Source organism: Sparus aurata, chromosome 8, assembly GCF_900880675.1.
Source record: "Sparus aurata chromosome 8, fSpaAur1.1, whole genome shotgun sequence".
Classification (NCBI taxonomy): domain Eukaryota; kingdom Metazoa; phylum Chordata; class Actinopteri; order Spariformes; family Sparidae; genus Sparus; species Sparus aurata.
The window spans coordinates 19,827,473-19,854,951 of record NC_044194.1 but is presented as its reverse complement, the minus strand read 5'-3'; the positions used below and the strand labels follow the sequence as shown (position 1 = coordinate 19,854,951).

General features: G+C 41.0%; 1 protein-coding gene across 3 annotated transcripts; it reads right to left on the bottom strand.

Annotated features, from left to right (window-relative positions):
* Positions 1-1,570: 1,570 nt before the first annotated feature.
* Positions 1,571-22,530, bottom strand: sin3aa (SIN3 transcription regulator family member Aa). Of its 3 annotated transcripts, none has more exons than XM_030424966.1 (21): positions 22,420-22,530; positions 16,396-16,612; positions 15,958-16,137; positions 15,499-15,605; positions 14,138-14,432; positions 13,789-14,037; positions 13,102-13,254; positions 12,753-12,908; positions 12,548-12,637; positions 12,088-12,206; positions 11,769-11,979; positions 11,285-11,401; positions 10,819-11,057; positions 10,178-10,361; positions 9,468-10,044; positions 8,509-8,678; positions 8,195-8,368; positions 7,314-7,406; positions 5,342-5,436; positions 4,971-5,163; positions 1,571-3,477 (listed from the first exon to the last, which is right to left on the bottom strand). In XM_030424966.1, the coding sequence occupies exons 1-21, from the start codon at positions 22,491-22,493 to the stop codon at positions 3,247-3,249; spliced, it is 3,924 nt and encodes a 1,307-aa protein (XP_030280826.1). In that variant the 5' UTR covers positions 22,494-22,530; the 3' UTR covers positions 1,571-3,246. The 3 variants fall into 3 exon arrangements, with proteins under 3 accessions (XP_030280826.1, XP_030280827.1, XP_030280828.1); XM_030424967.1 differs by having other exon boundaries at positions 12,548-12,634; XM_030424968.1 differs by lacking the exon at positions 22,420-22,530 and adding an exon at positions 19,391-19,671.
* Positions 22,531-27,479: the final 4,949 nt, after the last annotated feature.

Genomic DNA, 27,479 nt, shown 5'->3' with positions numbered 1-27,479 from the left:
GATATAAACTGGCACTGATCCAATAATCTCGGAGGCAAGAAACCGGTTAATCTTAAACTGTAATGTTGCTAATCGGCTAATTAATAACCTGTGAAGCTGTAATGGAGTCAAGTCTTTGAGTGCCTTTAATTCATCTTTAAGCAGGCTTAATATCCAGTAAAATTCTGTGCATTCAAGATGCTTCATGTTGGTGGACTGTATGAGGGCTCCCTCTGCTGGATTTAAAGGGATCAGACCGTTTGATGGGGGCAGTGGTCATACGGGCAAAATTATAATGGAAAACAGTTCATCATAGAATAATTCATTATTAAATAAAAAAATGTCCAGTACTTCCCAGCAGCATACAACAATAATTCCTAATCATTTAATCGATTTGATTACTATGACCCAGATCTGCAGAAGCGGCAGAAAATAGTTGATTGAATTAACCAGTTAAAAAAATGTATCCATTTAAATTCTGGCCAAAATCGACACTAGAGAAGATGAGCTCTCCAGTGACTGTGGCTGCAGTAGTGACTGTTTTTAGCTACAGGTCTGATGGTGCTCACTGTTGAAACTATTCCTTTTTAAGTTCATGGGTGTGTGACATCTCCTGGATATTTAAGGTCTTTTAAATCCAAAAACTTTTTCTTGAATCTATAAATCAAATACTTCAATTGAGACTTTTGAATACCTTCACCAGCCTGTTTGAAATATACTGCCAGAGCAACGGCAGAATCACAGCTGTGAGGTTTTCATAAAATGCTCCTGAGATTTTGCACAAAAACAGCTTAAAATGAAATGAATAAACTGTGCATGTACAGACCAGACACTGGAGCTGGTGTTGGTCAAGTGTTATGGTAGCTGAAAGTCAAAAACTGTGTTAAAAACTTTTTTGCGTTCTGTAACTTCTCGAACAGCATGGACAGATTATGATTGGAACATATCAGGGTGTTGACAGGTATCAGACACTTACGAGTTAATGCTTCGTAAGATCTTTCTCTTTGGATAAATGCTCTGTTTCTTATTGAAGCAGTACAAGTAAGTACACAGAAGTATCTAGTCTGATGTATGCTGGAGCAACTATGACCTTGGGTAAATGTTTGTGGCAATTAAGACCATAAAAATCCAATTATAAGACTGTTTAAAGGTCTAATTTTTAAGCTGGTTGATTGCTGAGTCTCATTCTCAACTCATCAAAGACGCTAGTGGACGCTCTCACCCACCAACCCTATCAGTCCATCAGCTACAGCATCTCACAAGTTGGACCTTTAATGACTTTCACTGGCTAATATTTTTTGAAAATAAAACTTTTTAAGGACATGCAGACACCCTACATATTCCACACTATATACTACTGATTGGACTGATCTAATGAATGTGAACATGGTGTATTTGCTTCTTGTAGTCTTGAGAAGCCCAAAAGACAATTTAAGAACTATATCTGACAAGAAAACCAAGGCTAATCTGTGTGTTTTGTGTGAGTTTGATAAGCGGTAAACAGAAAATGTTTCTTTCCGGCCAGGCGAACAGAACAGAAAGTGACTGAATGAGACAGATATCAAAAAAATGCACACAACTCCACAAAGGGCTCTGTAGGCTACAAATGTCGTTTTTATTATTACTTTAAATAATGTCTAAATAAAGGGACTAAAGACATGCTCGAGTGACTTTTTCCATTATCAAAAATATGGTGTGTGGGGTGATGTTTGCAGCAGAAATCTATCCAGGGAGGGAAGCGTGCATCACGAGGTGAGACCGTTGAAGACTGAACTTTGAAATGAGTCCCACCATCACCACGGACGGTGTCGGCTGTCAAAAAGGGGGGCAGTGATTTGTTTTTACCGACCAAATGTCACATTCAGAAGAAAAGAAAAAAATGTTATTTTTCATATATAAAAACTGAAAGACCTGGATACATTTCTACTTTTCCACATGTTTTTACTACAGAAATGAAAAAGAAATGACATAAAGGAACACACAAAGGGGGGAAAACAGCTATTTTTATAATCAACTCCCTTTGGTAAAAACTGTAATAAATGGTCTTGCATTTGTCTTTTTCATATACATACTAACTTTAGCCATGTATCACTAAAGTCCACAGTAAGCTTGGAAAGTATTACTAGCACAACAACACAGATCTGTCATAAAAAGTCTGAGACTATATACAGTGTATTTACAATGTGAGCGGCATGTGGACAGTCCTCCCAGAATGAGACGAGTGTGTGTGTGATTGTGTGTGTGTGTGTGTGTGTGTGTGTACAAGCTGGTGTATTGGCAGAGGGCAGTTTAAAAAGGTTGACTTCCAGGGCGGCGAGGATCATTTGTGTTAATAGAACTATATATAATATATATACACAACACATACACTGGAATACATGTCAGTATCTGACATTCACAAGCTATACAATTTTACAGTCTGAGACCAAACAGTGTTGTGAGGCTAGTTTTTTTTCTTCTTCTTCTTCTTTTCTATTTTTTTACATAAATGCAACAGTGCTTTTTGATGTTAACCCGACAATACTGTTTAGGGCTCAGGCACAGTTTCTAATAATGCTGCCATGTGTTTTAAAAAAAAGGAAATGTGACCCTCTTTCCGTCTAGTGACAGGTAAGTAAATTGTGATTCGGCCTCAACGCAGGAATGTCTGAACCAGATCTCTCAGACTTTTGTTGTGCTCCCTCCAAACCTTCAAATCTGGGAAACAAAACTTCTGAAACGACATTTTCCTCTTCCTGAATAAGTGCACTTGTCCACCATACTGTTCTCCATGGATTCGGTAGAATAACACTATCGTAAAGAAATCCCTGTACGCTTGATGGAGCTCTGACTCTGATGGCTTCAGGCGAAATGGTCAGTCAAAAAGCTAAACCGAAGCTCAGTCATTGATAAAGTACAAAAAGCACCACTCTATCTCTTTCAGGCTCACTGTTTACGTCGCTAAGCTCTGTCGAAAAAGGATCGGGGAAGTTTGAGAAGTGGCTCTGAGTGCTGGTAAGAGCTCAGGTCTGCGACGACTGGATCATGACGATTCCTAAGTTTTGGCACCGAAGGCCCTGTGAAAAAAATGGGCCCAGCTAAAAACGCTGGTAAAATCAGTAATCCTGCCGCCCCGGGTGCAACAGACACGGTAGCTAGCTTAATTGTGCTCCCATGTCGGCCTTAAAAACACATTAATAAGCCCTCGTCCCTACCTCTACTCCTGACCTGTTTGACTTCAAACCAAACACCCCCAGAATTCAGTCTCTCTCTTTTGTTTCTCTGCAGCTACGGCGCCTTGCTGGGCGAGCCGTATTTGACTCGGTACTTGTTGATGTTCATGAAGTGAAGGATTTCTGGCTGGCGGCTAGTGGTGCAGGGTAATAGGCCGTCTCGCCCTTCGCCCATCAGCCACTTGTTGGTCTCGGCATTCATGTCGCGGGTGACGTGCTCCTTGACCCACTCATCCACCCAGGCCTGGAAGCGGTTGTGCAGCCGTGTGCTCACCCTCTCGTGTGACTGAAGAAAAACACATGGGTGTTATGTGACTCTTAATTGACTAGAGATGATTAATACATGAAAGAAAAAATCTTGAATCCACACTGAATCCACAAACTAAACCAGTGAACTGAATCATCAGTGACAACGACTAATGTCTGAGCTTCTTGCATCAGAGCTCCCATCAAGTGAAAGCCCTAAACATTATGTTCTTTCCCTCTTTGTGGCTATTAGTGTCATGAAAAGGGCTTAAATAGCCCTGATTTGTACCGAACTGAAAGGAATTGTTTGCACATTTAAACCACTTTTTTGTTGAAAATTAGATGAAAAGAAATGTGTTTATCTCATATCTGTACATCTTGAACAGAGCTGAAAGTGTTTCCCCTTGTTTTCTGTCTTCATGCCAAGCTAAGCTAAGCTAAGCTAAGCTAACTGGCTACTAGGTCAAGACAGATATGATAGCAATGTTTATCCTCCCACTTTTAAATTCTCTGTAGATGTTTTTATTGATTTAACTGTTTTCTAATATCATTGTATTAATATTAATTAAAGGTCAAACTATCTATTAGCATAATCTGTTTATGATAGATTCCTTTATTCCACCAAACATTTTGGCATTTTTAATTTCATTATATTCTTTTTTTATTTGTCACTCGTCAATTCTTGTGTTTACATGTTACTGTATGTTTTAGTGTGTGTGTGTGTGTGTGTGTGTGAGGCCAGCTGTTCAAACTTTAATTAAGTTGTCTGAATCTAACTCCAAGAAAACAAATTGCCAAGGAAACAAATACATGTATATAATAAAATACACTAAGCTTTCTGAGTTTTTTGCATTAGAGCTCCCCTCAGTGGTAACTTGGAGCAACAACATTCAACTGACAGTATTTTAGGTCCCTCTACAGGACTACTGGTCCTATAAACAGTTTGTACTGAACTTGAAGGAAGAATATGCTTAAATCGTTTACTTGTTGAAAATCAGTTCCAAGTCACTTGCTCATCTCTAGCTTCATCCAAAAGGCCACGTTTGGATGAAGCTAGAGATGGCCATTTCTCATGTCTTCAGGCTGTATGCTAAGCTAAGCTAACCAGCCAAATGTCCCAACTACATATTTTCCAAACAGATATAAAAGTGCCATAAATCTTCTCATCCATCTCTTGGCAATCCATGTAGTTCCCACCTGTCAACTTTAAGTAAACCCAACAGGCTGAACTGAAGACAGTCAGTGTTTAGTTTTTTCAAACTGTGGAACAACTTGCTGAACCGCTATCAATTATAGTCAAATACTGGATTTTGATTTATGGTTTTTCCGACATGTTCGAAAAATATAAAATTACTTCTCCATATCTTCAAATCTGCAGAACAAAATACGGCGCGAAAGTTTTAACAAAGGCCATCTCACACCTTCAGTCACTCAGAGATATAACCTCAACATTCAAGAAATCTTTTTGGCAAAGTGCAGAGTATGTCATTAGGAGGCCAGGTGATAATAGTAGAAGGAAAAGACGGTGAATACCTGGTGAGCTCGCAGCAGGGCAGTGCGTCGGTACATGTAATCCTCAGACTTAAAGACGTAGACCATCTTGTACGAGTTGAGTTTGAACATGCACTCCATTTTCTCCTTTTCCAGGGATTTCTTGCCTCCCTCACAGGCCTCCTTGTCCAGCTGCTCTCGGCCCTTCTGGTACTTCCTGATCCGTCTCAGATTTCTGGTTACAAGAGCAAAGATGAACATGATGTGAGAGAACAGAATCATATAGAATCGGAAAGCTTACTGAACAAGATACTCTTAAAAGAAACCATGCCCATTAACGTTACTCTGTTTATTCTGAGCAAAAGGAAGTGGATTACATTCACATATTAGGAAAAACAAATGTGACAGCTCACCTGGGAAGAAAAACTGGCTTCTGGGCGAGATGCTCCCTCAGCTCAGGTGTGGTGGAATCTGGGTTTAAGTAGCGACCGACGTAATCAGACCAACGCTGTGAACACAGAAAACAATTTCAAAAGCAAAATTTATGATAGATTCTTCAGATGTTTGAAAGGTTTTTCCGGACTTCTGGAAATGTGTTGTATTTTATACAAGTGATTTTATCCCAGACTTGTTGCCGCACTAGTAAATTTACTCAAACCACAAAAAAATATTGGTTTGCCTGACTTTTTATTATGGTTGATGCTAATTAATACCTTTTCTAGCTACTCTAGGTTTATCAATGTGACAGCAACTCATGGTAACAAGCCAATACTGTATTACATATTACATGTGTGCAATAAATGCATCTTTAATTTTTGAATTAATTCATAGGTGTGATCTGCAAAGTACAAAAAAGTAGGAAAATACACGGCTCCACTATGTCTCTCTTCAAAAGAAAATTTTGAAAAATAACCCTTTAAATGGTGACTACTGGTGAGATTTTTTATTTTTTTTTAATTCATTTACAGAATCAGAAACTAAGACATGACACAAAATAGTGTAGAAGCTGACATTGCTGCTTGAAAATATGTTAACCTCTTGAGCATTAGATAACTTTTTACCATTATTTTCTTCATTATTATAGATTTTTATGGAAACAGAATCTGTTTCAGAAGTCAGTGGGTCACTTGACATGAAAATTATTGAGAAAAAATATATAATTTCTGCATATTAATATTCATATAAAATAGAGGAAGCACTAAAATACAATAACGATAGCTGTGTCTCATTCGTCCACTTTACGAATACAATGTGCTGCTGAATTGGAGTCACTGGGTCACAAAACATGGGAGATTGGAAAAAAAATGCAATTATTTTGTATTAATATATTTATGCTAAATAATTCAATGAAGGTCCCTAAATCAGTCTCCAGTCATTCAGCGAGGCTCTGGGACGTGAGCTGACCGTCCTCCTGCTGCTGACGCTGGGTGAACCTCAGTAAAGTCTCGGCTGGACCCGAGTGAATATCCGCTGAATATCCAACCAGAAACTTCACCCCGGTCCGCCTGTTGCAGCCTTTGAATAGGATGACGAGGACTTCAGTCACTCAACTTAAACGGTGACTTGTAGAAATTAAACAAATAGCAGTAATGACAATAATAATCAATTTCAAGATAACTTAGGGTGCAACTTAAATTCGCCATTCGCCCGTGTTATTAAACATACAGAAATCATGTCTTTTTTTTTCTTGCAGCGGTAGCACTGAAAATCAGGCAGCAGAATGCATATAGGAGAAACACTGACACATCAGATAACCTTCTGCAACGATTGCAGGCTCTTTGGTGGAGCTCTTCTTTCAATGAAGTTCTGTCGTGACAAATGAATGGACTACTTGCAGAGTGACATGAAGACAAAAAATAAAAAAAACGGATTTGCATGATTTACGAGAGCCTCATTTTCAGGTCGGAAAATCCGGATTTATCCCGAAGAATCACACCCTTGATTAATTACAGGTTTTAAACCATCAGCCAACCAAAAAATGGTTTTTGCCATGTTCCCGCGTATATGATGTCAAAATCACAAAGTTGTGTACCAAAAGTTTCCGAATTGTTGTTCTGACTTGAGTCAGAAACTAATATTTCCAATTACTCTGACATCACACGAATGCACCATCGACCTTACTAGTACTTCCACTCCAGGTGGAACAGTGGACCCTCTTATTGGTAGAGTTGCAAAGATTAATCAATTAGTCACCTAACTATTAAATTCATCACCAAAAATTTTAATAAACTTTTTTGAATGGTTTTATTAAGACACTGAAAAGGGCTGATGTCTTGTATTTATTTCTGTGACTTGAATTCAAGTTATTTTCAGGCGTTCATCCAAACTCCCCACACCCAAAACTTTCGCAATTACATTATTTGTGTGGGTTTAACAGATTCTTACCTCTGCCTCCATCGGCTCGTCTGAGTTCTCCTCCTCCGTGTCGAGCAGCTCCACTGTGAGCTGAACCTGCCCTCTGTTCCTCACAAACATCACCTGACAAAGTGACAGACAGACAACAAATAATTCATTGTGAGAAAGATTTAAAAAGCAAGGACGTCCTCAGGGTTCAGAGGGTGAAAATCCCATTTGAATCCAGGATCTTTTGTTGCCCTCTTTTACCGTTATTTGACTCATTATTCTTCCAAATGTAAAAATAAGTTGGCAAACATGTATTTTGTGGAACAGCTCTTACTTCACTTTCCTCTTGAGTAAAGTTCATATCTGACAACAACTGAAATTGTTTTCAAAATAATAATTTCTTCTTCTTCACGAAACTGGATATTATTGAATGATGCGATCAGGTGTTTTTTTTTGCTTGAGGGTGACAGGTGGCTACTCTACACATTGCAGAAAGCACAATACAAGGCTGATTTGAACACTTTTAGTCTCTTTATGGATGAGGAAAAGGATCTGACTCTGGTAAGTGCAGCTTTCTCTCCTGTTCACAGCACTGCTTCCATTTCACTCATTATTTGTTAGAAAGTGGAGATGCGTCGAGAAGATGTATTGGTTGTGAACACACCCGAGAACAGAATTGTCTCAGTCGGTAAGGGTGGGATGTTTCTCTCTGCAGCATATACATTTCCATATCTTGCTTAATAAGAGTTGCTGCTCTTGCTGACATGGTCTCATTAATTTTTTGGATATAGAAGACCCTCATTTAATTATGCTTTGGTCTCGTCTTATTTTTTTGGGTGAAAAACAAGAAAGGTTTTTGAAAAAAATTCAAATAAATTAAGATTTATTCAATTAAATTTTTTGCCGATATCGCCTGGCCCTACCTTGAAGCAGTTCTCATCAGACATGAGCTGCTCGGCTTTCCGCTGGTAAATGGCCTCTGCAGAGCTCCGCGAAGTCTGGGTGGACATGGTTCCTCCACTGGCGCCGTTTGTGCTCTCTGAGAGGTAGAGGTCCGTTACCCGGACGCAGATCTCATCACTCACAATGTGCTGAAGCTGGATGGAGAGAAAGAATTGTGATAGAGTGGAAAACAATTATCTAAAATTGTCAGAATTACTGAATCACTGTACGAGCGAAGGCTTAATATGACTGCCGGAAAGCTGAAGGTGTGTGAGCGAACAGAACAGATGCTCACCTGCCGTACGATGCTTTGGATGAGTTTGTCCATGGTGAAGGCGGTGTAAGCGTGAATGGTGAACATTTCCCTCAGCGAGTCCTCGTACTGAGAGGCCTCCATGTTTCCATCCAGCAGGTTCCTCACCATCTCCAAGAAGGCTGAGTAGTAATCTTCCACCTCAATGTCCACTAGAAAGAGGAAAGATGATCAAACATCAGACAGGATGAATGGATCGGCACATAAAATAGGCACTGGAGGCATTTTGATATGTTCTGTTATACTGTCCATTGCAATCAGCTACAACAGAGTTCTAAGAGCTTTTTAAGAGTAAAATTCAGGGAGTTTTTAAGCACTTTCCAGGTACTCTTGAAACTTTTATAACTACATCTAAATGGTTATGATGAATTTATATAGCAAAATTTTAATTGTTTCACCAGTAGCTCATATTAAGTTGAAGTTCTCATTTTGATCATGATTATTTGGAGATAAAGCAGTATGACAATTGGAATATCAAATTTCAATATTAAAAGATTTTTGGTTTACATGAACAACTGTGTAGATGATCTAGCAGTTTTTGAAGGCTTATTTTCAAATTCAACTATATTCCTTACTTTCAAGACTTTGTTACGACCCTGCTACAAACATTATTTAATTTGAGCCATCTGTGAGGAGGCAGGAATGTGGACCAACCCTCAAAGGAAACAAAAGTTTTATGCTCCATCCATAAATATAAGTGTATTTCTGATCTTGAAAGCATAACGCTTTAATGATCAGCTAGCAAACAGTCTTTAGACAGACTCTGCTACAAACATTTAAAAAAATACTTTTCTATATGAAAAAGTTCATATGTCAGAGAGCAGGAATTTGGCCTTACAGTCAATGGAAACAGTCCCATCCTCAATGAGATACACATCAAAATACAGTCTGGTTAATTAACAACATAGAAAACGCATGCGAGTGGATCTTGTTTAACTCACTGGGCTCCTTCAGTCTCAGCTGGATGGCTGGATTATCGTTCTTCTCCTTCTTCATTCCCAGGACCTCCCTCTCCCAGTCTCGTTCTCTGCCCTCCTCCTCGATCTGCCGCTCTGCCTGGCCGTACAGCCGCAGCAGACGAGAGCACAACGTCTGGTGAAGCCGCAGGAAGATGTACCAGTTGTTGTTGACGTAGAAGAGGTTGTATGCATCGTCGCAGCCACGCAGCTTCTGCGCCGCCGTGTTGCTGAACAGAAGCTTGGACTTGGAGGGGCTACCGCTGCCGGGGACGCCGTTGTGTTTTTTGGAAGCGCCGTCCTCCAGATCCATCTCCTCTTCCTCCTCCTCCTCTTCCACATCGGAGAGCTCGCCCCGCTGAGAGAACAACATGTCGGGGATGAAGTGGTAGATGATCTGCTTGATCTTGTATTTGTCCTCCTTCTGAATGCTGGTCTGCCGCTTGACGTGGTGGATGATGAGCGCTGCAGCGTCCTCAAGGATCTGGCTGTCCTCATATGAAAGCGTTAGGTGGGGGCCTGTGGGTGGAATGGCATTCTCCTCGGAGGCCTGCTCCTGGCGCTGCAGAGCAAGAACAATTCAAAGTCAGCGTTTTGAAGCACAGAAATGGAGGGTGTGGTTCTACAGTTCCTGTTTATTCCATATTTCATGTTAATGCTGGCAGTTTACTAAGGTGTAGAAGAAAGACACTTACCTCATCATAAATGCTTTCAATTTCATTCAGCAGCGACTTGGATCGAAGCACTTTGGTGTCATTCTGTTTGAAGTTGATGCCTTGATGGTCAAGAGACTTGAGGTAATACTTCTCGTTCTGCTCCCTCCAGATCTTGTTGAAGCCTCGTTGGGCTTCCCGCCACTCTTCCTCCTTGGTCTTTAACCTGGTTAGAAAACAAAATCAGGTTAAGTGCACAACACAATAAAACAAAACACAGCCATCTGCTGCAATTTGATGCATTTGAGGCAGAAGAACCAAACTGAAAAACTGGCTTGTTTACAAATCCTTTTGTAGAAATGGAGAATGTAGTCTATAAAAGCACATTTAAATCTCAGGAGCCATTTTTAAAACCACCACTCCACCATGATATTGGCTTTTCCTCCCCTGTGTGGATTAGTGGGTTTATAAGCTGTGGCTCATAACCTCAGTTTGGGCCCAAAAGAAGCTGGTGTGCACACATTAACTGCACTCTGTAAACACAGTTGTGTTTTAGCTTATGTGCACCTTACGGATTCTTTGCCACGCTATTAAAACTACATGATCAAACCCGAAACCCTCATATATCAGCAAATTTTAAGGAAATAAACACGTGAGAGGTAACAGATGACAACATGACCGACCTCTTTAACACGATGGGGACAGAAACAGCAGGGTTTTTCTTCAGGCCATCGATGATGTCGGGCGCCTTGTCTCCGTATATCCTCTGGATGGCCTTGCGGTGCACAACTTCCGAGGAGCCACCCAGCGTGTTGTCCAAACGGAATTTGGCCTGCTCCTCTGCAGACATGCGGGACAACTTCCGCTGTACCGCCTCGAGCACTCTGATGGTAGCCAGGTTGGTCTCCAGCACTACATCCAACTGTAGGCAAGAAAACATAGCTGTTTTAATATCCACTGCTGTATGTGCACAGCCTATAATTATAATCAAAAAGCTCATAATGTGATTTTTTAATAACCTTATCTACAGTTTGCAGCTCACCACTTACTGACTTCATTACAAAAAGCAGGAGGAGAGGAAAATGCAAAATCTATTGAAATAAATTAATTTTAACAGACAAATCGTAAATCTTTAATCTTCCTTCTCACCTCAAAGCGTTCATCCTCACACCTGTAGATATGTTCCTCGTACTGAGTCTTCTTCGAGCTGACAAAGGTGGAGTCCTCAGACCAGGAGGGGAAGGAGACCCAGGTGTCATTTAAGACCTGGACATCACAGGGAAAAAACACTGTCATCTTTAAGTTCCACACACTTATCAATGTGAGAAACGATTGCTGGTAGTTTAATGCACTTATTGATAGAATAAAATGATTCAACAAGTATTCTACTCCAACTATCATTCTCACGTAACATCCGTCTCAGGATGTGCCCCAATACAATTTTTTTTTTCTTTATAGTATATCTCATCTGTGCTGCATGAAGCATTCCCATGTATATGTTTGTCAGTTTCAGTAACCACACAATTAATCATAGAGTTTATACAAAAACTTCACTGATTGCACACAAATGATTTTAAATCCTTTTGATATCTTCTCTTAAGTTTAGTTTCTCTCACATCATTCCAAATCTTACCTCTTTACAAAGTGGAGTTCTGCCAGTGCACTTGGGTTGTTGGTAGCTTTTGGGCAGAGCTCTGTAACTGGAGCCTAGCCTCTTACAGGAAGCATAATCAATCTCCATGGCGATGCCTTCGGTGGCCCGTTCCTTGGGGTATGTTTCAATGTGGGACATTTCCCGATATCCCAGGAAGTTTTTAAACCAGTTGAACAGCTCAGGGAATTTTCTGTATAACATAATTAAGTGATAGTCATATGTATGAAATATACACTGTACTGTGAAGAAGAAAATCAACACTTAGGTCATTTGCCAGGTGAGATGACTGAGCACTCACCCTAAAAAGGGCAGCACCAGCTGCACGAGTTCGGCCCTGGAGATCACCTCCTGATTAAAGATGAATAGACATCGCAAGAAGTTGTCGTAGGCCTCTGCACTTCGCAAGGCTTTGCGCACCTGTGGTGAGAAATAAAGGTAAATGGGACAGTAGGTGATGGAGCTGAGTGGGGAATCTGGAGCTACATAAAATTACCAAAGTAGTTCAGCATTTCTCAGCATCTTTAGACAATTAAAAGTCAATCTTAACTATTTCAATATTTTCACGTCGACTTCTTATGTTCTTTAAAGGAACACATATTTTATAGAACAATATTACAACAGTATTACTGTCATTATTGGGGCATTCTTGATAATATAACTTAAAGCATGAGTCTCTGTCTTGCTCACACCCTTTTATGTACTGACTGTCTGCTTCTCACATAAGCAAAAAGATGAAACGCAGACAACTATAACCTCACCTTCTCAAAGAACAGTGATTCTGTCCCGACTCCATGCTTGCTGGCCTCTGCCATTGAGGAGTCTTTCAAATTCAGTAACTTGGGCTTCTTCTGTAGCAATACCAAAACAGAAAAGAGAAGACACGGGTACAAAAACTTAAAAAACAACCCAGCAGTGGCAGTCACAAAACAAAGAAATATGAAGGAAAGAGATGCATGTTTGTACCTTGACAGGTGGTGCGGACCCTGGAGTTGGATGACGGCGGATCTGGCAGCCGTTTTGATTGGGCCTCTGTTTGTTGTTGAGCTGCAGCTTTTTGGCGGTGCCGCCGTGGTCGTTTCTTACAGACTCTGCCTTCTCTGCAGTGGTTTTACTTAACAGCTATAGATGACAGTGATCAAAACAACATATTTGAACACGCTATAGTCACCTTCGGATCACAGGAACAGTGGCATTATTCTAGCAGATCTTGAGAAGTTACGAGAATTTTATTTAAAAATGCAACTTAAAGCAACTCTGTTATTCCGTACTTGCACTAAAGCAAGGAAAGGATCCACTTTACATCATGACTTACCACTGAACTGTTGGCGTCAGGGAGAAATTGTCCAAACTCTGACAGGAGGTCCTCTTGGTTCTTGAAGAGTCTCGCCACCTGAGCGTACACCTCCTGCTCCGTTAGAGCGGGTGTGTAGTTCCCACCTGCCTCTTTAGCGTTACGCTGCTCCTTCTGTAGTGGAAGAACACATTTGATTGTCAACTGCAGGGATGAAACCTTGAATAAATATCAGATGTAATACAGTAATCAAAGTCAATTTGGCCATGGTTATGTTACTGAAGGTCAACACTTTCACATCATTTCTTGTTGGCATCTGTGTTAATACAGGAGATTTTTCCATTAATAAAAGCTTGTTTTTCTCTGCTCGTATTTGAAAGTTAATTTCCGTGACAAAACAGACGTCTGTTTCATGTATCAGCTAACGGGCCAAATACGAATAGCAGAAGACTGGCTGACCGGTCTTTGCCTTGGTGTTCGCATTAGCACGCCTGATAGAAAGTGGTGGAAAAATAACACTTATTCTTCTTCAGTGGCTTCAGTAACTTGGACTGCAAGCTCTGTCAATGCTACACTGAGCAGCGGTCAGGTAGTCCCCACCCTGTCCTCTGACCATCCACATCACACACCACACAGCCGACACCATGTCTCCTTAAGTCACTTTAGCTGGGTTCGAGCTGAATTTTAGAGAGAGCTGCAGCTACAGACCTGGTACGTGTGGAGGATCTCCAGGAAGGCTTTGTAGATGTCGGGCTGGCCCTGGAAGCGGTTCTTGATCTTGTTGACATAGTTGATGGCGTGGTTGAACTCCACAGGCTGGTTATTCTGAATTGGTGGCCCAGTGGGGGTTCCGCTGAGTGGCGGGTGGAGCTGCATGGGCGGGGAGCGGGGAGAGGTGTGCGCAGGGATGGACGGATTGCTCTGACTGCTTGGTGTCAGTGCCTGGGGCTGAGGAGGCTGTGAAAGACCACAGCATTGTAGGTTTGAGGGGGTTCTAAGGCAAAAGTTTTTTGTTTGTTGGTATAACTCTGCTGGCATTCTCAGTCTGATTACTCACCTTGCTCATCTTGGCAGGCGTGGGCTGCGTCAGAAGGGGCGGAGCAGTGGTGATTGCAGCAGGCGGTAGCTGGGCCGGATGTTGGGTAGCTGCTCCAGTTATGGGGATATTCTGGACTGAAATGCCATGCGGGGTGATGTGGTGGATCTGACCAGGCGTGGTCACGTTGACCAGATCATTGGTCTGGACCTCGATCTTGTAGCCAGGCGGCAGGAAAGTGTTGAAGCCCATGATGAGGTCGGGGTGACCTTTGAAGAGCTGTGACACTCTGCTGATGACCCCTGGTGTATCAATACTGGGAAAACAGAAACAGAGTAAATTAAAATCTTCCATGCTGTCCTCCTGTTAGACAAATTGGTAATTTGCATAAAAAAACAAAACCAAACAAGCCCTTTCATTACTGCTGCAACAACATGAATGATTACTATCAGCCTGATTTGTTAGTTTGTCAGTCTGTGAAGTTTTGTTGCTGAAGGACAGAAGGTTCAGTTAAGCCCACTGTACATTGTCGAAGCACTGTTGTATCTAAACGTTGCTATTGCACTGTGTCAAACTTTATCAGCACCTGATACATGTAAGTGAAAACACAAATGATCACAGCAAACCAATATTGCAGTCCAACAAAGCTCAAATAAATAGTTTGAATCAATCAGGATGCGTATGTTAGTTACTGTGGGACCATTTATGCAGCTAAACGTTTAGACTCTGGAATTTTCATGTATTTAGATGGGATTGTGGATTGTGGATGCATTTACTTCAGGTAAGATTCTTAACATCAGGTTAAGAATAAATAAATGTATGAATAAATAGATATCTGTTTATAATTTAGTATGATTTTTGGCATCTGTCTCGTATGAACCGTCATTCTGCTATATCAGGGATGTGACTCAGAGTGCATTCAAAAGCTGCCGGCATTGTGTGTCATTAACAGTTTTACCAAAGCAAGAGCAGCTCGCTCCCTTTGAACTTAATAGTTTTGAACAAATGCCAACTTTTGGCTGCCATCTGTGACAAAGATAACAGACGTTCAGCCTCTGCAAACATGGACAGCGAAAATATGACTACTATTTTTTTTCCTACTATTAAAGGACTGCTCTAAACCTTAGGACTTAGGAATCATTGTGGTTAAAATAACATTGTATCTTGCAAATAAAGTCTGACTGCAAGTTGCAAATCATTTCATTTTTAGTATTATTATAATCAGTACTGTACTGTGCAAGTTAGTTGTGCCGTGATCATTGTACAAAGTATGACTGAAAGGGCAAGAACTCATGAAATGCACATTTTGAACTAGAAATGACTTTGGGTGTGCACTCTAATTGCTAACAGTATTCTAAAGTAAAATCAAACAGTGGCCTCACCTCTGAGACTTAAACTCTTTCATTATATCCAGAAAGTCATTGTAGACCTGAGGCTGGTTGCCAAACTGCAGTTTCACTTGGTCCAAGTAGGACAAAGCATCTTCCACCTTTGGGACAGAGAAGGGGAAAGTCAATTTCATCAATCTGTTAATCGGTTTTCCTTTTCGATATTTGGAGTCCTGATTCTGATATAAAAGACCATGCATGGCTAGATACTACTGAAGCTGATTTTCTTGTGATTAGGATCAACTAACCAGAACATTTGTTCAAACTAACAGCAACTGATAAATCAACTAAACATCCAAGGGTCGTAAAATACATAAATTTGCCTAAAACCTCTAATAGTATCTGTATATAATTTCACTAACTTCTTTGGCATGAAAACTGCTTGACTTTGCAGGTTTTTACGAGGGACGGAAAAACAGTAAGAACCTGCCAAAATAAAATGGGCTGACTAACCTTGAGCCTCTGGAACTGCTGGCCTTGTGCAGAGGCTTGAGGAGCAGCTGTATGGCTATGCCCTGACATCACTGAGGGCCCATGGGACTGGACTGCGGGGCTGTGGTGGTGGGACCCACCATGGACGGCTGGGCTTGGAGCATGCCCATGACCGCCACTGTTCTGGGCCACAGTGGGTACCTGGGAAAGCAGACACAATGGTGTGTTGTATAATACTGTAGAAGAGAGAGATCTGATAGCTAGCAGTATGATCGTGTCATAAAAGAAAGAACCATTTAACCCCATACGTTGAGCGTAAAGATGGCTCACAGAAAGAAAAAAACGGACAGGTGTTAAAATGACAGCCTGAGTTACGGGCGACAGGTGATTTTAAACTGCTGTGTTTGATCTAGTTTCAACTCCAAAACACAGTGAGCTTTGAGGACAAGCGGAGCTTACCTGGTATCCCTGGGGGACGGAGTACTGGACGCCTGCTGTGGGCTGCATGTTGTCAGACACGGCCTCATACACAGCTGGGGCTGGAGCAGGGGCCAGGACACGATGCTGGAAAGCCTCGGCGTTGCCAGCGAGGCGCCGCTGCTGGGACGCAAAAACCGTTTCCTGATCCTCCAGTCGCCGCTTCATTATGAACTCATACTCGTAAGAGCTGAGAGACCTGGGGATACAGAGCATATGGACCTTATTTCACACTGGCAGATCTTTGTCAAGTTATCAGAAAACATTAAATCATTCTCCTGATTTCATTCAATAATTTGCTGGGGAACATATGGCAATAATTTCTTTCCCCTCAGCTGTGAATTTATGGATACAAACAGTGCCAGCTATCCACTTCTGTTGTTTGGCGTAGGAGGAAAATCATACATGCGTTCTGACCATATAGCCAATGAAACATCTAATGCTTTTAGCGGCACAAAGGCGCCAGAGGGTTTACAGAGGTCAACTGCTTATATTGACTCACTAACCTCTGATAGCGCATGTCAGTTTCAGTCTGTGCTATACGTATGGATGTTATTTCTCTTTTGGTAACTACGCAGGGTAAGATACTGATGGAAGCCTTGTTTGATCACAGTTTTAGATGAACGTGCTGATGTCTCAGTGTGGAACAGAGCCTGGCCGATTCTCAATTTTTGGAGTTGCAGATACTTAATTGAAAAACCAAAAAATTCCGATGTCAATAAATGGGCCGATATGCACATTTTTTTGCATTACACCTATAATGTGGTTATCTTGTTAACTTCTGATAAAGATATGTGACAAAGTCAGGATATTTTACAGTTTAACAATAAAGTTTATTGTCCAAAATGACATCAATGCACTGAACCAGGGACCTTTGCTGGAATTAAAGACTTTAACTATATCAGTTGGGCTCTACTGCGAAAATTGAGGCACTTGTGTGTACAAACAGATTGGAGAGGCAATATACGAGACAGAGCACAACCATGTACATTCTTGTTTTTATCAGTACAGTCTCTGCAGTTTTATTTTGTTAATTTTTGTGTGACTAATGTCTTTCTTTGGGAAATAATGTTCAATTTAATGTGCTAAAAGTAAGGCGGACAAACAGAGATGGGATTGTTGCCTTTCATACATTTCACCCTCCTGGTTATAGGATTGCAACAGCATGAGATTAATTATTATTATTACTATTAGTTACAATAGCTCTTAAAAGAATAAAAAAGATTGATTTTTGGGTTGAGAAAATGCCCAAATATGATAGAATTCAATGTCATATTTCAATGTACAAGGTATATTAGTTATCAATTTCCTTTCCATCTATATGACGCATACTGAAGGCAATATATAGCTGCAACCCTACCTCGTTCAGTTTTTTCATTCACAAGATTTTTGTTATGCTTAAAGGGGCACTGCGATGGTTTGGAGAAGGAATTCAAACTGAAATTTGAATATTTAGGTAATAATATGAACTCTAATTATTAATATTCCTTATATTTTTTTCATATCTGAATAAACAAGCTTCCCTCTGGGGAGAATAAGGTTCCCAGGACACTGTTTGAAGCTACAAAGGTGGCAGGGTCCGCCAAATATTAACAAAATAAAGCGGTCCTTTAAGGTCAGTTTGTTTATTCAGTCATGATAACAAAGAGAGTTTGTTTATTGGGGCATAAAACAACATAATCAGTCCATGAAGATCTGTCTTCTGGTTAAAATCCCCATAGTGCATATTTAAAGTTGAATCTTATCTCGACTATTCTGAACAACATAATTTAGAAAATCTCTTGTGTACATCCTTCTAAAAAAAGTTTGGGAGTTTATAGGAAACAGAATGGGGGCATCCTGCACAATGCTGCTCTGCACTACTGTAAAAAACGCTGCCATCTTTGTGTATCTATGCCTTTCTAATAACGTCAGTGAGGTGATGCGATGAGTCAACGCGAGGCACATCTTGATGCATCTGAATGTTAACATGTTCTCAATGTAAAACTCGCTGTCTCCGTAGCCAATGAAATACAGACAGCCTACGTCACCGATGCAACAAACAGGTGCTGTGGGAACGTGGGAGTCGGTCTGCCATTCACAACTTCCTCAAGACAGCAACAACTCCTAATCGTCTGAATGAATGGAAAAACAAAGCTCGAAACTCGTCGAGAGGGAGAATAAATGACGTTTCAAACCAAAATATCTGGCAAAAAAGTGGCACGACGGCTGTCAAAACTGAAGTGCCCGTGTGCTAGTGTCGCTCGGTGTTCCGACAGCGGAGCACTACCGAGCCGTTCACCAACAAAATCCTCCGCCAAAGAAAGCGAGGCTGCAGTATCTATAGATAGCTCAACTTCACTTTGTGTAGTAACATTATGGCCACGCAATACAGGCAAATACGGTGATGTCTGCTACACGTTAACAGCCGTTAGCCGACAACAGCGATTCACCATCCCCTTTATGGCCTGGCAACGCAAGCACCGACCTCGAGTTACAGCACGACGCTTTCACCCCACGCCCGCCATTTAGAGCGTGGCGCAGGAGTGCTGCAAATTACACTCCATTTCAAGCAGGTAAGCATGAAAAGTAGCTGACTTGCCAGCCGTCTGAATGGACACCCATTTTTAAAGTATACCAATACGTTTTTTTTTCTATTATACACGCCGAGAACTTGTTCTGTCGTCAGGGGCTGTGAGCTGCCAGTTAGCTGCTAGCTAATGTAAACAACATGAGTAGCCCGACACCGAGCACCGTCCGGGGCTAGCAGGGAAGCACATGCAGCTAACCATTAGCGATGTGGTTCGCTGTGGCAGAAACAGGCTTTATGAAGCATGCATTAGCTATCGATTTATTAGAGTACCCGTATCAGGTCTAGTTACGAGTGACTGCCATGCAAAGACACGTCGATTTCCCGTGCGGTTTACTTAAAACGTCTGCTAACGGCAGGTAGGTAGCTAGCTGTGTTAGCTTGCTGAATGAATTCAGCTGAACTCACCCCTCTCCTAAAGACCAAGCAGAAGATCCCAGTGATGATTTGATAATCCGTTAACTGTGTGTAATACGCTACACTCCTGACTGGGGAAGGTACCAACGTAACGTATGTGCTAAAAGCAACTTATCAGTGGCGTGCGAATTAAAATAAACAATTCAGGCTGTTGGCTGCAAAGTGAAAATCTCCCCCCGAGCGAGGAAAACAATCTCCGTTCGGTTAGCTGTGGAGGGAGGCGTGGTTTTCAGATATAGCCCCGCCCATTCGATTTGCTATTTGTCGGTTAGTTCAGAGGGCCCACGGAAGGGCGGAGCGACGGATCTGGATTGGAAATTCGAGCTGTCAATCAAGGCTTCATCGCGCAGCAACCAAGCACGCCCATTTTGAGTTGAAGCGCGACAATGCCAGCAGAGAGGAGTCCCGCTTCTAACACGGTATGTGTGGACACTGGTGAACTGTTATTGTGGTGTAATGTGAGTGCGTTGAAGAATTGACATTCCAGGACTGTAATGCCTGCATAACAACATTTCTTCACAACTGAAACATATTGGAGAGAGACTTTTTTTGTGTTTCTGTCATAACGATAGAAAAACGTTGGATTGTGTTTGTTGAGCAACAGTGTATGAATCATTAATTTATCAAAACTTTATTGGAAAAGTACTCTTTGTGCCTCTTCCCCAGCCTTTTACATATAATGACAGCAGTGACTGCTAATAATTGCAGTCATGCATCTGTTATCATTGTGTTCTACTTTAACAGAGAAGCTGTTAACATACATATCTGTTTATCTCTGTTTACTCAATAATGAATACTGAATAAATACTGTCTACTTGCAAAACCATCCACAACTGTGCTTTTTGTGTCTCCCTATATTTTCATGTCTGAAGTAACATTATGGGAGAGCTTTCAACAAAAATGTACTGCTGGGCCCAGTTCCCTTCAAGTTTCCATTAAGTACAATGTGCACATTACTTGGCAGCTTCATGATATTCTGCACAAAGACCCCCAAAACAGTTACTCTTAAACTGAAATATCACGTAGCCCTAAGTTTTCTGCATGACTGTTACTGGGGCAATTTGAGGAAATACAATTTAATAAAGTAAAAATGGTAATTCAGATATTACAACTATATTTTAACACAGTGCTTCTCTATAGTGTTTCTGAACTATCACTTAAGTGGCAGTTGTCAACTTTGTCTGGTTGTTGATCCAGCTTTGTGTATATTAAATACATGCATATAGCATACTGTATAGAAATTCACTTTCTAGTGACTTTCAACACTCCAACAAAGCATTTTGCCATACTAATACGTTGCATTAAAGGACCACTATGTAGTTTTGGAGGAGAAATTCAAACTCTGAATTTTGATATTTACAATATTAATGAGGTAATAATACAAACTCAAATATTTTTTTCCCTATAACTGAACAAACAAACTGTTCTCAGAGGAAAATAAAGTCCCCAGAACATCGTTAGAGCTAGAAAGGTGGCAGGGTCTGCCACATATAAACAAAGTAAAACAGTATCAAACTGTGCTGTCCTTTAAGGTAGATTTGTTTTTGAAAGAAGAGTTTGTTCATGCATTAAGATTTCGCCCCCAAAGTTACATAGTACATAGTGTAATCTTAACTCGACTATTTTGAACAACTTATTAAATCTTGTGCACATCCTCCCAAGAGTGTGGGGTTGATATGAAAACGACTGGGGGAGGATGGAAGTTTTTCTTTTTTACGATGCAGAGTTTGACACCCTGCCTATTACATGGATCAGATCTGCTGAGCTATCTACTTCCTGGAGTCTGCAGACACGTGACTTTGTAGGAGGGAGTCTGCCTTTGCGCTCTGGCCCCTCCCCTTTGAGGACACCTCAGCCAATCGTTGTATGCAACCATCATTACAAATCCCAAAAAGGTGGAACTTCCAAAATAAACCCTCGCCCACGACAGGCGGAGCTGCTACACCAGCCCGGGATTCCTCCTTCCAGCCCGGGTGGAGGATTCAGCAGCGGACGTAGGCTGCAGCGCACACACACACACACACACACACACACACATAGTACTCCACTACCCCGACTGGTTTTCCCCCACATAATCGCGTGCCTCTTTGCAAAATACATCATCCAGACTGAGAGCTGGTGTTGATGCAATACACGGTTGTTTGTCGACAGCTCAAGTGTGTCTTTTTCGAGTTTTGTGCAGAAGCATGCAAAGACAACGCAGTGCGGGCTGAGGAGAGGATCCGCCGGCCCCGCGCAGCCAGCGTCGGTCGACGTGTGCGGGGCTGCACTCTCCAAACAAAAGGTCCACGGCACTAAAACGCATCATCCGGTAATTGACGCGTTGCATGAGCGCTGGCGGGGCACGGTGAAGAAGTCGGGCCTAGACGGCTGAACCCTGCTGCATCTATTTTTTTTATTTTATTATTTTTTTGTCGGCGGCGGGAGCCGATCCAGTTGCCCTTACTAAACAATGCCAAAGTCAAACGAAACGGGAACTACGGCGTCGCTTTATGGGAACATCGGCGCGGCGGAGCCTCGCCATTCCCCGCGTCCCCCCCTCGTCTCCAAACACGCAGCCGAGCAGCCCCATTTTCCCCGCAGAGAGGACAACCGCGCGTTTAACAAATCATATTCTTTGTTTACTTCAATAGTCCGGAGTAAAATGTCTAACCTGCCTCACCACAACAACTCCCTCCCCCCTCCCTACAGATCCGCTGGCGTTACATGCTCACACAACGCTGCAGACGAAATGTTTCGACTTCCAGACAGCGGGATGCCTCCGATCACCAGCGCACAGCCCGGAGGGAGATTGTTTACTAGCCGACAAAATGACGTCCTGCAGATTTGGCCATCCACCACGTTATGTTTCTGCCTATTCTGTAGACGTTTGCGACCATTAAAAAGCCCCCTCCGGTTCATTTTACGCGCACAAAAGGCGCCGCTGGCCACCGAACGCTTTCACACGCAACACAAACACGGTTCGCTTGTTAAAGCGGCAATCTTGTTAATATAATTTAGTTTAAGCAGCTGTTACATACCCAGGAAAAAGACTCCTTACTCCGGATTCGTGTTTGTAACAAAATAGTTGGAGACGCCCCCCTCCGCTGATCATTGGCGCACACTACAGTACACGTCATTTTATTTTGAATGTAACGCGCTAAAAACGGAGGACGCCTCAGCTGAGCAGCAGCACTGTCTCCATCTCATCAGAGCTGTGCAGGCAGGGATACCATCTGAACTCAGTGGGAGAAACCGGCTGGGGAGTGTGGTGGGAATAAGTTAAGCACATTTACTCAGGTTCTCTACTGAAATCCTAATTCTGCTCCTTCTGGCAGCTGCAGGCGACTCAGCAGACTCAGATTGAACACACAAACAATGTGATCAACAGATAGAATATGATGCATTGTAGTGATTAAACCTCTCAGCAGTATGAGCTCGCATAAGTAGTTCAGATGGCTCCACCTAGACCATCACTAAAATAATAATAAACTTTATTTTATAGACGGAGTTTACAAAGTGCTTTGACAGACAAGCAAACACAGGAAACTCCAGAGGACAGTATTACAGGAATAAACACTCAACAGTCGAGCCAAACACAAGGTGATAAGGTGAGCTAAAACAGGAAGGCAGGGCAGAGGATGTAAGAACACAAAAAGACAATGTGAGTCATTACAAGTATAAGGAATAAAATACACAAAACAAAGAGCGAGAGAGGAAAAGTCGTGCAAAATAGAGATAACAGATTAAAAGATGACGCCACATCAGAGGAATTACAAACAGTAGGCTGTTAAGAGCTGTAAAAAGAATAAAGTATGATAAATAGACACAAGCAATTAGGGACAAAAGAAAAACCATCACATGAGGAATAAAAATTAATAAATAGCAAAAAAAAAAAAAGAATGAAGGATAATAAATTAAAGAAAACAACAACAACAAATTAAGCAGTTAAGGACAAACAAAGGAAGCATCACATGAGAGGAATTAAAAACAAAAAAGTTTAAAAGGGGGACTTAAAATAAAAGCAAGTCTGTAAAAGTGGATTTGAAGAAGGGATATCTAACACGTCAATGGGTCACTGATCAGATGTGAAAATCAGTTGTTGCAGCAGCACAGGGACAGAAATAATAATAAACAAGTAACAATTAAGTGATTGTATAAAAGTGTACTAAGACTAGAAGTAAAAATAGAAACAAGAGCAATTGAGGATGAAATTAAATGGTAAAAGTGACAAAGTATGATCCAGCCTGGTCAGTAAGTATAGTATATGTAATACTATATATCGTTATGTAATGATTCTTAATGTTTGTCTTTATCAATATAAAATATATATTAAGATGTAGTATACAATGATTTAAAAAGGGGTCATTCTGATTTAATAATAGGCAGATAAGTAGACTGTTTTTGCATGTTTTTTTGTGTGTATTTATCTGATAATACTTTTCCACTAATAAACCTTCAAATGGGGATTGTGTTATGACTGCTTTTATTTCAGGTAAAAGATTTGAGTACTTCCTCAAATGCTTTTTACAGGACTTTTAAAATTGGCACACGTCTGTCTACTCATAACACTGTGACGACTGTCCGTACTTTTATTGAACTTGTCAAATAAAGTAACTTTCGTTCCAGCGACGTGTGTCTGTTTGTGTTTGTCCAAATCATCGCCATATCAATCTCCATATGTCTAATATAATTTAATTTCCTACTTGTTATAGATACAAAATGGCTTATTATTTGTGGCAGTGTATGCAGGAAACATGCATCTGTAATGTTATTAATTGACAATGGTCTGTAACAGTTGTTGCGCAGTTATACTGTAAATGAAGTCTCCGACTTAAAGTATTTGAGTGAACATGAAGGTTGAATAAATTAATGAATGAATTGCTGGTAAGAGCAGCTACAGTGTTATACTTTAAAGTCCTCAAAAGGATGCTTTTCCCTCTTCCTAAAGGTTTGTTTGTCAATTTTTCTTACTGACAACCGTGACAGTCACTAACTCAACCTAACAAAGTTATGGTAAATTTGTTAAATGTATTAAGACAGTCAGTTAAAATAAATGTTAAGAACGTATTTGAAAGTTGCATGTTTCTATGAATGTAATTTGGATTTACTTTCTGTAACTGAAGACTAAACGCACTTAATGAGTAAGCTTAGTAAATTCAACCCCTAGGATTTTATACTTGATGCAGCAGCTTCGTTCATCAGAATGCATTCACGCTCCAGAGTGCTTCATTCTGTTGGACGACCTGCCCCCAATCCTTAAAAGAAGGGAGGCTTGCACAAAGACATACTTGGTGTGTTCAGTTTGGACTTGACCTTTAGATGTTTCTGTCTAATTAGAAATTCTGTTAATTTGTTAATAAGTTGAGGAATTCACGAGGCAACAGTGAGGCTTCTCTTCTTTTGTTAGGTTGTTAAAGGCTCAAATCTACTAAATAAAATGATCGTTAAAATGTCTGTGTAGAGACTGCAGCAAAAAAAAAAAAAAAAATTGTTTGTTTTCCTGGTTTCATCATCCCTGTTTGATGCAGTAAGGGGGAGGATTAGCGGTCTTAGATCTCAAATGAATCGTTCTTGGTATTTTTTAGTCTGTCACCATACCAGCAGGCGCAGGATTCAGGGGTTTTTGATACAGTGACACGTGTAACACAGGAATGTTGGCATGTCTTTAACAACAAATACCTTTTGAAAACTGTCCTTTTTAAAAGAGCTCCTTTGAGACAAGTGGGACACTGTCTAACAAGGCAGACGTTAAACGGTAGTCTCAACTGAGATGATACCTTTAGATAAAAACATAAAAGTGAGCTGCTAAAGAGGGAGGAAAAAAAAGTGTCTACTTGCCAAAAAAACATTTACTCAGCTTCAGGGTAAAGTGAGAGCGATATTAAATGGGAGAAATGTGCACACACTAAATCTTTCTGCCAGTCAGCTTTACTGCTGCAATAAAGAGAGCGATAGTTTGCCCTGAGGACGTCATACCACACCCAAAAATAAGCATTGTTGTGAGAGAGACGGAGAGAGAGATACCCACACTCCCAGCATGCTTCACTGGTACAGTGTTTCAACACACTGGGAGCACACATCATTTTGTGGGTATTCCCTTCTCATCGCCGCTGCTTGCTGTTCACACCGTTTGATGTGGCGGTGAACCCCACAGCCTCGCTAAATTCACTGTATTTGTAGCCGTTTTAGAAGTGGGACTGCAGCCACCCAGTCTGTATTTTAGGAGAAAAATAATGTTTCTGACCTTTAGCTGTCAGCTGAAATGACTGGCAACCATGACCTCGCCTTGTAATGAGAGATACGATTTAGGAAACATTCGGTGTAGGATGTGTTGACAGGTTGAAATCCATTGTCTCATACTCACTATGCAGTCTGGCTGATAGGGATTATCCACCGAATTGCCAGGATAAATGTTGGAAATGTTTCTGCAGACCACAGCTGTGTTAAAAAACTTTAAGGTTCTTTTGCGACTTTATGTTTCTTCAGGTTCAGTGTTCATTTTGATGTTGTGACAACACTGCGATTATGATCTGGTTAGGCAAAGAAACCACTTGGATTTGTTTGGGAAACAACCGTATTTTGGCTTACCTGATTCTGCCCCCACTTGATAGCTGGAAACTGTCTCTCTTCGTCAAAAATATGCATTTATTTATTCATTTATTTTGCCAAAAACATGTCTGGAAACTGTCCCGTCTCGTTAGAAATGTCTATGGGTTCATTTTTAATGTTGAGCTGAGAACTGTAATTCTGTTGCCTTTCACATGACACTTTCATTTGATCAACTTGTAATATAACAAAATTGATTTAGTGCAGCTTTAAAGTTTTTCATTCAAGGATTAGTTCAGCCAGAAATAAAAATTCTGTCATTATTTACTCATCCTCAAGCTGATGGAAAGTTGGTTAACATTTTATAATCCACAAAACATCCCTGGAGCTTCACAGCACTTGTGAAAAAAAGCTGAACTCACTGTACCCTCTACTTCAGTTGCTCAAGTGAATGCTGCAACACTGTTTTGCTGTGAAGCTCCGGAAATGTTTCTTGGACTATGAAACTTCAACTGATTTTCTTTGGACATGAGGGTGAATAGATAACCGAGTTTTCATTTTTGGGTGAACCTGTCCTTGAAAACATATTAAAAAAACTGTTTCACCATTGTTCATCTTTCTCCGACTGCTTCCTTCTGATTTTATTTTTCGTGATATTAGATTTATCTTAACCTCTCACACCTACAAATCGTTTTTTACTGTTTGTTACAGTTATGCGCTTATTTTGTATGCCTTGCTGAAAAGTGTGTCTTAATTAAGTGTTACCAGTGCAATATCTGGGAAGATTGGTTTAAAACAATAAAAAAAGATCACAAAATAAATATAGTACTGATATACATATTAGTACTGATGTTATGTCAAAGATGTCAGTGTATGGTGTTGCAGAGATATCTACAGAAGCTAGCATGCTAACCAGTTAGCTCCTGCCAAAACTTCTTAGCTTGAGATGTAAACAAGATCAACCAGTCTGTAACATTAGCTGTGTGGCTAACTGAGCTAATAAGCTAATTGCAGCTGCTGCTAGTGGTCACCCTGGTAGTATGCTAGTCAGTGGTGGTTCTAGACCAGTTTTAATAGGGGGGCCAGGTTGGGGTCGGCTTTTTTGTTAGGGTGCACATACAACCCGGAAAAAAAGGTAAATCCCTCATTCAGACAAAACAGTGTTTACAATTACAGCAATTTTGATTGGGTAGTAAACTGCTGAGACACTTTATTTCTGCCTTTCCCTTCAAAACAAAATCATTGCAAGAAATCTGTCATTGTATTATTGATGCACACTCCCTGTCGAGGGGGCCACAGGGGGGTCCAGACTCGGAATTACGGGGGCATTGGCCCCTGTTGGCCCCCCCCCTAGAACCGCCCCTTATGCTAGTATGATGATAGAATTGCCAGATGTCCAGTTCTTACATACTGCACCTTTAAGTCTTTGACCAAATAATAAGACCAACTAAAAAGTCTTCAATCACCAAATTCTTGATTGGGAAATGGGAACCATTTCAATTGAAATCCGTGCAGTATGTCATTAAAAACACACAAACACTTAACAAGTGTA

What these genes read in the sequence shown, in the direction of transcription:
- sin3aa (XM_030424966.1), bottom strand. Translation starts at nt 22,493, where the DNA reads ATGATCAGCGGAGGGGGGCGTCTCCAACTATTTTGTTACAAACACGAA. An exon ending in CTGGTGCTGCCCTTTTTAGG is followed by an intron (nt 11,980 to 12,087) that starts GTGAGTGCTCAG and finishes TATGTTATACAG; the next exon opens with AAAATTCCCTGAGCTGTTCA. An exon ending in TCCAAAGCATCGTACGGCAG is followed by an intron (nt 8,369 to 8,508) that starts GTGAGCATCTGT and finishes CTCTCCATCCAG; the next exon opens with CTTCAGCACATTGTGAGTGA.